General features: G+C 42.4%; 1 protein-coding gene across 3 annotated transcripts in view; it reads right to left on the minus strand.

Moving 5' to 3' along the window:
• Positions 1-10,839: 10,839 nt before the first annotated feature.
• LOC131237277 (transcription factor bHLH121) overlaps positions 10,840-12,704 on the minus strand; it is a 73,023-nt gene continuing 71,158 nt past the window's right edge. For all 3 annotated transcript variants that reach the window (XM_058234967.1, XM_058234968.1, XM_058234969.1), the window contains 3 exons: positions 12,555-12,682; positions 11,938-12,456; positions 10,840-11,418 (listed from right to left, as the gene is read on the minus strand). In XM_058234967.1, the coding sequence (XP_058090950.1) occupies positions 11,272-11,418; positions 11,938-12,456; positions 12,555-12,682 (794 nt within the window). In that variant the 3' untranslated portion in view covers positions 10,840-11,271. The remainder of the gene's footprint in view (positions 11,419-11,937; positions 12,457-12,554; positions 12,683-12,704) is intronic.

The raw sequence follows: 12,704 nt of genomic DNA on the forward strand, positions 1-12,704 counted from the left end.
TCCAACTATGCTGAGCTAGTGAACATGTCCCTGCGAGCTGAGCAGGATAGGGATAGACTTTCCCGTACACATGTACACATGGGTCCGAGGACTCGACCTGATTTGCTGAGCAAACTGTTCCTCGGTAAGAGGCCACGTGCAGATTTGCCTCCCAGCTCCACCGACCCAGCTGAGGCGATCAGATGTGTGGTGCACCTACTGCAAGAGGTTGGGCCATACTGACACTTACTACTTTACTAGGATAAGGGACAACAGCTTCACCCCTCCTCAGAAGACCAACCGTCAAATGCCACAACCTATCTCAGCTCCACCTCTACGATTAGCACCGCCTGCACAGCCATCTTACCGGCCACTCGCACCTCGATTTAGGCCACCTCAATGACCTATGGCAGCACAACAGAATCGTCCTCAACAAGCTTGGGTACACTCACTTGCAGCTGAGGCTTCTGAGACAGCAACCGCAGCACCATTAGCTTTTAAAGTCACAACACATATCCAACGTATACCAGTCTTCCTATTAGTAGACACCAGGTCCACTATTTCAATAATATCATGCACCGCAGTCAAGCGACTAGTATTGAGAACTACTCCTATGGTTGGGATTCCTTACCGCCACAGGGAACTTCTCAGACACTACCAAGATTTGTAAGGGTTGCTCGATAGACCTAGGAAGCAGAACAGTACTCATTAACTTGATTGTCGCCTGCTGTGTCATTACGATGTCATCCTCAGTATGGATTGGCTCACCGAGATGAAGGCAGAGATCGATTGCGATACTAGAGTGGTGACAGCCCATGGACCTGAGGGCACAACCTTTACTTTCCCAGTTCAGGTCAATTGGTACTACCGCATTAGTTATTATACTACCTTGCTAGAGAATGTTGATGGTCCGATACTTGGGAACACGCCTGTAGTCTGAGATTTTACGGACTTGTTCAGGATGATACCTGGACTACCTCCTTGGCGCGAGATCGACTTTACTATAGACCTTGTGCCTGGTGCGACACCCATTTCGCTACCGACGTATTGCATGCCTCCATGTGAAATGGAGGAATTGAGGAGACAGATCAACGGTCTGTTGGAATCAAGCTTCATATGATCGAGTGTATCTCCTTGGGAAGCACCTATGTTGTTTATAAAGAAGAAGGACGGATCACTGTGATTGTGTATTGATTATCGTAGGTTGAACCAAGTGACAGTGAAGAACAAGTATCCTCTGCCCAGGATTGATGATCTGTTCGACCAGTTGAAAGGGGCACAATATTTTTCAAAGATCGACTTATAGTCAAGGTATCACCAGTTGCGTGTCAGGGATGAGGACGTGCAGAAAACAGCATTCAGAACCAGCTTTGGGCACTACAAGTTACTTGTGATGTCGTTTAGACTCACAAACGCACCAGCAGTGTTCATGGACCTTATGAACCGGGTGTTTCAGCCGTATCTGTACCAATTCGTCATCGTATTTATAGATGACATCCTAATATACTCCAAGAGTCGGAAAGATCACGAGGAGCACCTGCAAGCAGTCTTTGATACTCTCAGGAAGAACCAGTTGTTTGCTCAGTACAAGAAATGTGACTTCTGGAAAGAAGAAGTCAAGTTCCTAGGACATGTGGTGTCCAAGGAAGGAATAGCTGTGGACCTTGCTAAGGTGACCGCAGTTCAGGACTGGGAGCAGCCCTGTTCAGTTACTGAAGTGAGGAGTCTCTCCAGCCTGGCAAGTTACTATCGTCGATTCATTAGAGACTTTTCCAAGATAGCCAAACCGTTGTCTCAGCTCACTCGGAAAGATCTCAAGTTTACCTGGAATGAGAAGGCAGAAGCAGCCTTTCAGGAACTGAAGAACAAGTTGATGTCAGCACCCGTGCTAGTATTGCCAGAGCAAGGGGTCAGATATACCATATACACTGACACCTCTCATGTTGGTTTGGGTTGTGTTCTTATGCTGAAAGATAGAGTGATTGCCTATGCATTGCGACAGTTGAGGAAACACAAGGAGAACTACCCTACGCACGACCTAAAGTTTGTGGTCATCATCTTTGCATTAAAGCTCTGGAGACAATAGCACTATGGGGAGGTGTTCGAGCTCTTTTGCTACCACAAGAGCCTCAGGTACATATTCACGCAAAGAGACCTGAATATGAGGCAACGGCGATGGATGGAAACCTTGAAGGACTTCAAGTTTGAGGTCTCCTACCATCCCAGCAAGGCCAACCTTGTGGCAAATGCGTTGAGCCGCAAGAAAATGATAGCATTTACAGCTCCACTGATGATACAGGAATAGAATATGGTCAAGTTTGTGCGAGACTTCAAACAAAAGCTTACGGTAAAGGAGCCATTTGAGAGTGTCGCACACATCCGCCACTTATTGATGACCGAATCATTGTGGCTCAGAGAGAAGATGAATGGTTGATAAAGATGAGAGAGCAGACAACTGACAACGAAGAGTCCGAATGGAGAGTTGGTTCGGATGGGGGTTTACATTATCGTGGCCGCTTATGCGTCCCGAATCTTCATGACTTGAGAAAGGAAGTTCTAGAAGCCGCTCACAATTCGAGGATGACAATGCATCCTGGCAGTACGAAGATGTACCAAGACAAGAAGCGTTCGTACTGGTGGGACAACATGACGGCCCACATAGCAGACTATGTGTCCCGTTGTCTTACGTGCCAGCAAGTCAAAGTCGAACATTGCCGCCCTCTAGGTTTACTTCAGCCCATGCCTATAGCTGAATGGAAATGGGATTTCATCTCTATGGATTTCATTTCAAGGTTACCGAAGATGAGGAAGGGACATGACTCCATTTGGGTGATTGTGGACTGATTGATGAAATCGGCTCGTTTTCTCCCTATTAGAGTTTCAAACTCAGCAGATGATTTGGCCAGGCTATACATCAAGGAGATAGTTACGTCTACATGGAGTGCCTATGGAGATTGTGTCGGATCGAGACACATGATTCACGTCCATCTTCTAGACTCGTATCCAGGAAGCGATGGGGGTGAAACTGAAGTTCAGTACCGCGTTCCACCCACATACTGACGGGCAGACAGAACGAGTAAATCAGGTGTTAGAAGACATGTTGCGGGCATGTGTGCTCGATTTTAAAGACAATTGGGATGACTGTCTTCCTTATGCAGAGTTCGCTTATAACAACAATTTTCAAGCGAGCATTGGCATGACTCCCTACGAAGCACTATATGGACGTCCATGTCGAGCACCGCATTGTTGGGCAAAAGTTGGCGAGAAGAGTTTGATTGGCCTAGATTTAGTACAGGCAACCTCAGAGGATCGACATTATCAGGTGTCGACTTCTTACAGCACAGAGCAAACAGAAGAGTTACATTGATACGAGGCGGCGACAGCTAGAGTTTGAGGTTGGGGATGATGTATTCCTGAAGGTTTCCCCAATGAAGGGAGTCCTTCGATTTGACAAGAAGGGGAAACTCACACCACGATTTATTAGTCCGTTCCAGATTCTAGGCCGAGTGGGTATGGTAGCATACCGCCTCACTTTGCCCACTCCACTCGCAGGTGTGCACTACATATTTCACATATTAATGCTGAAGAAATACGTTCCCGATCCTTCCCACATTATCAAATGGGAGCAGGTACAGTTGAGTGAAGATACTACTTAGGTACTGCGACCGACGTGTATCCTAGACAAGACAGAGTAAGTGCTTCATAGTAAAGTTATCCCGCTTGTGAAAGTACTGTGGACGCATCACACTGAGGAAGAGGCTACTTGGGAAATAGAAGCCGAGATCAGTAAGAACTACCCTCAGATTCTCGAGGAGTACGAAAAGGTACTAATTTCGAGGATGAAATTTTTCTTTTAAGGGTGGTAGATTGTAACGTTTTGGAAAAATTCGTACAAAGACCCGAGTACCACCTCATGCAGAAATCACTAAGGACCGAATTCTTTAGAATTTAGGCGAAGTTTAATTAAGTACTAAACTAATTTATATCAGAGAATTAGCTCGAACCACTTTCTATACGAACTGCAAGACCCAAAACCATTAAAATCGCTAGTTCAACATTACATAAAAACATATGAGCAATCTTAAAACCCAGTTGCTCGCGGGAGCACATTGAAACTCCGTATCGAACCTGTACTGCGCGTCGAAAGTCTGATTACCACGAAAATATAAGGTTATGACCGCCATACTAGGCTTGACAACCAACGTGAGAATCGAATCCAAATAGTATCTAGAAACGCACAACTTAAGCCTAGAGCGAAATGTGTGAGAAATGCGAATATCTTTAGAAAATGAACTCAAACTTAAGTGAATTGGGCCGTTCGCTTATAGGCCAAATTTAAGATTTCAGACTGTCAGATTCTGACCCAATTACACCCTTGGATTAGGAAAATTCTCCTGCACCCATTGGTATACTTATGGCCCTGATCGAGTAACGATGACCGTTGAACTGAAACGGGTCCTCCACGATCAATCCACTAATCCGATCGGACCGAAATCTTAATCTAGCATAGATCCATCGTCAGGAAACTTTTTCCAGACTGTATGCCAGCAATGGACCTCCATATGAGCTTCGTTGGCCCGAAACAGCTGCCTTTCAACTATAACCTAAGTATATCATGGCCCTGGGGCCATTGACATCAGTTCTGGGCCTATATAATGCCCTTAACCCACCCCTCTCTCATTTCATACGATTTTCTCTAACCCTAGGAGAGAGAAGAGAGAAAAGAGGAGGAAAGAGTGAGGAGAAGAGAGTGAGATAGGGAGATCGTTGCTGGGATCCTTTCCCACGACTCCACATGCCAAATCGCCACCCCACCATCGCTACACCGTCGACTCTGACTTTGATTTTTGTAAGAAATCCTAACCCTAATCTTGTTTTAGAAATATAAATAGAGGAAACGACGAAATAGGTTAGGTAGCCATTGTACTATAGACGGAAACTTAGTGTACGAACCGAGCTTGTAACGAGCAAACCAACGAAAGGCGTGGACTATAAACGTTTAGGTTATGGTTTTCAAGGCTTTCAATGTCAGCAATGATTTATATCTGACTTGATTGCTGCCATATGATCTTAATTACGACGTTTTCGATATATCATGTATGTGTAAGCAAGGTTGTATACTAAAATGTATTCCACATGTTTGTTGAAATGTTTGAATGAATAGGAAATTATGATTTATGCTTCCTATGACTATAATCTAGAATTCATGTTTCTTGTACGTATGACAACTCCTTTGCGAAAGAATTTGCCATAATATATGTTATAACTAATTTATTACATGTATGTTGAAATGTGTAGTCTAAGTGTTTGATAAAATGTCTGAATGAGAAATTATTTATTGAAATGTATTTTATGAGGGTGTTGACATAGGATTCTCAATTACCTTATCTATAGTTACAGTTTCCTTCATATAACATATCTTGCTACTACGTGATTTATGGATGAAATGCTTATGTATAAAAACATGTGCAATATGGTTGTTAAAATGCCCGAGTGAGAATTGTATTTGAATTGGTTATTAAATATTGTTTTGACTATAACTTATGAATGTCTATTATATTTGAGTATGATTGGGACTAATATGTAGTCCAGGCAATTAGTAACAGTTTCCGATCAAGTGGTCGAACTACTTTCGCCACAACAGGTACGTTCGATGAATCCGAGTCGTACGGTAATTATCGGCAGTGGTTAGGCCACGAGGAGTGCGTATGTGCTCCATGTCGGTTAATTTAGCGTGCACTGATACCAATCGAACTTGTCAAATAACCCGATTGGCCTAATGTGTGTTTACCATGTATGGACGCTATTGATTGAATCTAAGGTACCACTTACCAATGCAAAGCACGTTTAACCTTGGTCCCACGATCCGCTAAGACTCATGAGCTGGGCATGTGGTATGGGACACCGTGGTCGAGCTATCAGCCTACGCTGAGGTGACGAGCCTCCCCGTAGTGACTAGTGAGTAACTCAAACTCGTGAGCCGAATACGGTGGTATGAGACACTGTATTCGAGCTGTCGACCTACAATTAGGTGACGAGCCCCTCGTAGTGACCTCGAGTATAAAATAGGCCTACGCGGATGGTGACGTGCCTCTCGTAGTGACCTCGAGTGTAAACTCGTGAACTTGCCTATCCACTGCTTTCAAATTAGGGGTGATGTTGCCCTATAACTTGCCTATCGTATGTGATTAACTAGGATTCACGACCCTAGATGGATCATTTTTTGGGTAGATGATATAAAAGGAAGTACCTTAGCTTCCTAAATCTACTGTATGAATAAGCTTAATTAAGAACTCGGCTAACACGTGCATGCACTGCACTGCATGTGCTTTGGCGATTAAGGCACAGTGGGAGTAGCATGTGCGACCGTGAGATGGTGTCGCTAAGGGAGTGCAGGCGAGGGCATTCATCATTACCACTTATCATGCTTGCATTAACCAGAGTAGTTAAGAAATGTTGGTTGCATTGTTTTATCATTACTGCTTGACTGAATTGATAACATGTTAACCTTTGCCTTATAGTACCACTGAGTTGATCACTCACTCCCACTCCGGGACGATGTTTTAAAACACCAACCAGACTCTGTTGTAGATGCAGGTGGCGACGATGTCTACGCTGCTGATTGGGATTTCATAGAAGAGGAGGAAGAATTCTCCTACGTTCAGCTATCAGGCATGTCTATGTAGACCATGTACTGATCGACGGGATTACAGAGACTATATGATTTAGTCAGACATTCATATTTTGTCATTTTGCATATTTTGGAACAAACCATGTATATATTCAACCCAGTAATACACTCATACTCTAGAGGTTGTGAAACACACATATACTTTATATATCTATCGCAGTCTTCCGCTTGCTTAATTTATCTCTCTTTAGAGTATGATATGCTGATTTAGTGTAATCCCATTCATGTTTAATGCAATAATACGGACAACATTTAATCATCATTTTCTCTGTTGCATAAGTGATGCGACGGATCTCGGGTGTTGAGCCTTTACTCGACCCCCGATTTTTGGGGCATTTCAGCAGATCCAAAAGAGAAGGAATGCAATGTGTTCATCTTCTTCGACCGGTCCTTCAAATTTGCGATAGATAGTCATGGAATTGGTATAGCCCTTGGCGATCTTACTGGAAAAGTTTTTGATGTCTTGGCCTTTACATGGTATGTCTTCCCAAAAGGTAAAAGCTCTGTTAGATGACAGATATCTTTTCTAGTGACACTCATCAGACTACAATCAAACATGAAGCTATTGGTGGAAGTACTCCATAATGACGATAGAGAAAGAAGAAGAGATGTGTTGGCCGCATACTTAGAGAGGGATAATTTGATGCATTCGTATATGTCAAGCCCTTTCCACAAATATCTGTATTGAGATGATACTCGAGTAAACCAATCTCCCATCTTGGAAGTGGTTTCAGCCATAGTCTTAGCATTTTCAATGTGTTGGCCACATCAGGAATAGATCCAGATCTAATAAGAATGTTATCACCTAGGTAGATCAAGAAGAATGGATTCGAGGCCGCATTTCATCGACTGAAACTTCTGGAGAAAATACCAGGCTGATACAGAGGGCTTCTTCACCCAAGGGAGATTTGAAGATTATCTCCTCGATGCATTTGTTGGTGAACAAATCCATCATGGCCATTATGCCTTTTTGATTGGATGAAGGTTCAGACGATGAAGAAGCCATTGCAAAGAGATGAGAAAAGCAGAGATTTCGAAAGGGAAAAGTTGTGAAGAAAGAAGAAGTTTGGAAGTGTGATGAAATTAGATTTAAAATGGCAAATATATAAACGTGAAAGGAATGCAGTATTTATTGCAAAATCGTAATTATTGCAGCAAAACAGCTAATAAAGACGTGTTGGCTTGAGATTCATTCGACGCCTCGAATCGACGCGACCGATGGTAAAGCAATCGATCGAAGGTGGTTCGTTTTCTATCACACATGTGGGCATTTACTACTGCATTAATGAAACATCAAATGTCGTTGTCTCTTTCTTTGAAAGGACAACGACAAGAGGAGCAATGTTTGTACTATATCCAGCCGAGTCCCGTTTTTAGCCAATTAGGGCCAAATGCGTGTAATCTATATGGATGCATATGTTCTGGTTGCGAATTTTCTGCAGATATGTACGGTCGCATTTCAGAAATAGAGTCATAACGTATCAATTGCACTAAAGTGGTCGAGGAAGGTACGGTCGAATTCGGTTAGCTAAGTGACAGGTGGCTAACGGTCGAATTCGCACAACTGTTGGATAGGTGGCTAAAGAAGGATTCAAAGAAGTAGAACGTGGCAAGTATGTAGAAGCAGAGTAATAGTGAAACGGTTACAATAAACGTCTGAACATGGGAAAGATCTAGAGTTATTGTTCAAAGCTTATAAATAGGAAAGCAAAGCAAGCAGAAAAACTCATCTCATTCCAAACCAATCAAACCAAAACTTATCTTTCAATTGCCTGGTCAGATTTACATTCCTTAATGTAATTTACTTGTTTAATAAATTACTTTTCTTAACATAACTATTTACTTTCCGCATTCGTCATTTGCATTGCATAGCGTAATTTGTAACATTAATCCCATAGCTGATAACTTTGGCTGTAATTGGAGTTTACACTTGCACGCTGAACTTTGCTCGACCACCAGAAGAGTATCCTTCAACAGCTGATAGCGGCCAGTTGTAAGGATTTCTTTTCTATTCTATCTTATTTGTACCAAAAAGTCATTTTCTACGGAAAGGATTTTTTCTATTCTATCTTATCTGTACAAAAAAGTCATTTTAAGTCATTTTATACGGAAAGCAAAGGAGTAACCCATCATTATAAGACAAACCCCACCGTCTGACTATCGCCTAATCAATTTACACACTAAGCGAGTGGCTGAATAGGCGACCGATATTCTCAAACCTCAATCATACTCTATGTCTGCCTACATCGGCGCTTAGACCATCCGTGCTAAAAGAAGATCGAAAAAATGGTCCAACAGATAGGTGGTACAAAGCATAGTCTTTTAGCATGGGGCTGTCTTGACAGGGATGGGACACGTGTAAAAGATCCGACCGAGAGCATAGGTATCGTGGACTTTTGGATGTCCATCAAATTGGTGGGATTCCGTGTTGATCGGCCATATCCCAAAATTTAATTGAAAAGGGGATTATTTTACCAAAACTAGGAAGTGTATCCACACGGCGGACCACCATTACAAGATTCCTGATTACCATACATGATTATGTATATGTAAATATGAACATATTTTCTGGAGCTTTAAATATTGTTCACTTGATAAGTTGATTAGTGTGTGTATATAGGCTCGAGAAAATCAAGATCAGGTGTTATCTATATCCAGCATGGTCATGCAAGTCTAGGTAGACCTTGAAGGGCTTGGGAGGCTAAGCATTACTATAGTAGTCATTTGGCAAATATATACAGCGGTTAAAGAGTTGTGACTAGTTCCACTCCTTGCATCCTCTTTATGGTCTCGATCAATCATCTTTTATGCGAAGCTGAAAACTATTAATTCGTGTATCCTACGAGGTCAAAGTGGAAAATGTTCCCTATGATCCCTATGTGGGGCAGAGTGGAGGGCGTGGCTGCCTAAATCCTCAATGGTCCTACTTCCAGAGAGAGTAACGAAGATAAAATACGAGCTTGTTTTATAGCAATAGTAATTAATCGTTGTTGTTTCAAGGTCGATTACCCATGAGTGCCGGAATCACGATGTTCATGGATGAGTGTACAGTGTCGGTTCAATATACGCTCAACATGAACATTATACAATACGGCCGTAACATTTAGCAACAAACAAATCTTTAACCCAACAAGTGCTCTCCGAACCAAGCTAGATAGTCTCCTAGGCAAGGAAACATCGTTTTTCAATTATAACTTGCTTGGTCGGAGCGTAGACGAGTGAGCAGAGCCCAGGAAATAGGGAAGCCCATCATAGAGCAGTCGACTCCCACCATAGAGAAGAGATCTAAAGTCTTGGTCCCCTCGATCACCCTTCCTTGAACTTGAACTGGTCGAGAGAGATGAACCCGCACCACATTCTATAACCTAGAACCTAGGGGGCTGGGGCTATGATTCAGCCCTCCATTGATTTTGATTGGTGAAGAGTTTTTCTCTGTTTTGGCCCCATGAATCAGCCCTCCATTAATTTTGATAGGGGAAAGATGCCTACGGTGCATCTCCATTAATATGTTGGGAAAGGCTTGCTCTGACTTTGAGCATCAACATGAAGGGACGATGTATAAATTCGCAAGCCCACTAGATTATTGTCAGTAAGCAATTTTTATCTATCAACACATCATGCAATCCTCGACCTAAATTAACAGAATTTAGGTTGAGGAAACGCATACTGTATACTATCCTGAGCAACTTTTTGTGGGTTCAACACTGCTGGAAACCAAATTAACAGAATTTCTGATTCAAAAAAAAAAGACAGATTTTCTACGCATATCAATCTATAATATAACATGGTTACTGTTTCATGGCAGTTTTGGCTCATTGAAAATGCCAAGTTATGAAAAAAGATTTCATAAATTGTCCACTTTCTCTTGTTTAGATGCAATTTGGAGCCTAGAATGTGTAGAACCTGGTTAGATGTTTTTTCAGAAGCCTATATATATATATATATATATATATATATATATATATATATATATATATATATATATATATATATATATATATATATATATAATCCAACCTAAATGTTTGGACGCAAATTAGGCGCAAGAATGGGGTTTTGCATGGATCCTCTTTTCTAAAAATGGCCTTTCTATTTATTTTAATTTTTTTAAAAAAAAAAATTTCGAAATCTCTCTTCAATCCAAAATTGAGCTTGTGACAATCCGATCATTCAAACAGGATAAAGAGAATATTATATTGAGATTTTGTTTCAAAAAAGACAAAGAAATCTTTCTTTACACTCCTTATGATTCCAATTACCCATACACCAAATTTCCCAAAAATAATAATTAGAATTACATTGTATGCCTAGATATTGCCTGAGCATTCTTGTTCCCAACTGGTTTGTTAGTTTGTAAGCATGAAGCAGCAGAAACACCCAATAACAGAAAACGCTGAGGACGTTTCTTTCTTTTCTCATTTCCTTTGTTTACAAGAACTGCAGCAGCAAGATGTGACTACATGGACGGAGTTGCTGGCCTAGGACCAGAAGATCAACCTCATATAAGCCTACACCCTATTACATTTAATACATAGGAGCCTCTGTAGATTACTAGTATGCCTGCACAATGTAGTCTTGACCTAAATTTCTCTAATTACTGGCTACCGACCAACTCCTGCACTATTGGAGGAGCTATCAAGCGGACCACATGACGATGAAGACCTGCTTGAACAGCTCTCATCTGTAACCCCACTACCCTTGGTCAGCGATGACCGCTGCTTCCCTTTCCTCCCTTCGGATGATAAGTCCTGCAAAATGTTTTGTAATTTTAGTCCATGCATCGTTTTCAGTTTAGCCTCCATCTGGTCATAGCTGTTGCAAACGTTTTCGTACCCTTTTCTTTTTGTTCAAGGGATAATGGATAGGGCTGTCAATAGCCATGGCAGGCTAAAAATCTGTTGGGCTCGAATGGCTGGATGCAGATCAGGCTTGGCCTACACCTCAGGTTGCTGGGCTGAGCCAGGGTCTATGATTTCAGGCCCAAAGAGGTGAACAGGCTGGGCTGGGCTTAGGTTTGAGCCAACCCAGTCCAGGGCCATTATAGCTGTCGCTTCAGGCCCATGGCCAGGACATAGGTCTAATATCAGACCTAACAAGCAAATAGATCAGGACCCATGACCCACCTAGTCTGTTGACATCATTACTACTGGAACTGGAACCTTGATTCACTGGTCTCAAGGATTCAAATGAACCTAGAGGATAACTGGCAGAAAATGCATCATGGCAAGGAATGCAGCAGCAGCTGGAGAATGATGGAGTTAACGCACCTGGTCAGGAGGAACAGATTCAACATGACAACTAGAGCTTGCGGATCCAGGTGTCTTAAGTTCTAGCTCTGTCACGACATCAATAGAATTGACACTTTTCTCTACATTACTTCCCCGCTGACGGTCTGATGATTTGCTTCTTGAATCTTGCTTGCTTGCATTGTGAGACCTGCTCAGCTGCGGATGAGGGGAAACGTATTGAGTGGATTGCTGTTCAATTTGGGGGTGACCCGCAGAAGAAAATGGCAAAAAGGTTGAGCAGGGATTAGGCATGGCTCCCGGACTCAGGTTCCTAAAAAATGGATATGGTTGCAGGGACGGATGCACTGGAATCGGGCCTGCAGGAACTGGAACCGGCATTGGAAATGGATATGCTGGTGGGCCCATGACAACTGAAGGATCCATCGCAGCCCACGGAAACATGACCCTGAGTCTCTGTTGATACTGAACACTAAGATTGTCAATATCAGATTTTAAAGCTGCCTTCTCTTCCCTGAGTTCATTCTTCTCCTGCGTCAACTACAAATAAAAAATATAAGATAAAAAATGGAGGGGGGTCATCAATGGCACCTGTAAGCAGTTCAAACCTGGGGCATTCTACAGCAAAGGCAGTTTACCTCACGAGATTCTTCTGAAAGAGATGCGTATTCAGCTTTCAGTCTGTTGACTTGAGCAGTTAAATCCTTCAGCATCTGGATTGTGTCAGTGAGGATGGTTGCCTTGTCATTTTTGGGCCTATCTGGATCTGCAGTTTGAAAAACCTTAGT

The sequence above is a fragment of the Magnolia sinica genome, chromosome 2 (assembly GCF_029962835.1).
Source record: "Magnolia sinica isolate HGM2019 chromosome 2, MsV1, whole genome shotgun sequence".
Lineage (NCBI taxonomy): Eukaryota > Viridiplantae > Streptophyta > Magnoliopsida > Magnoliales > Magnoliaceae > Magnolia > Magnolia sinica.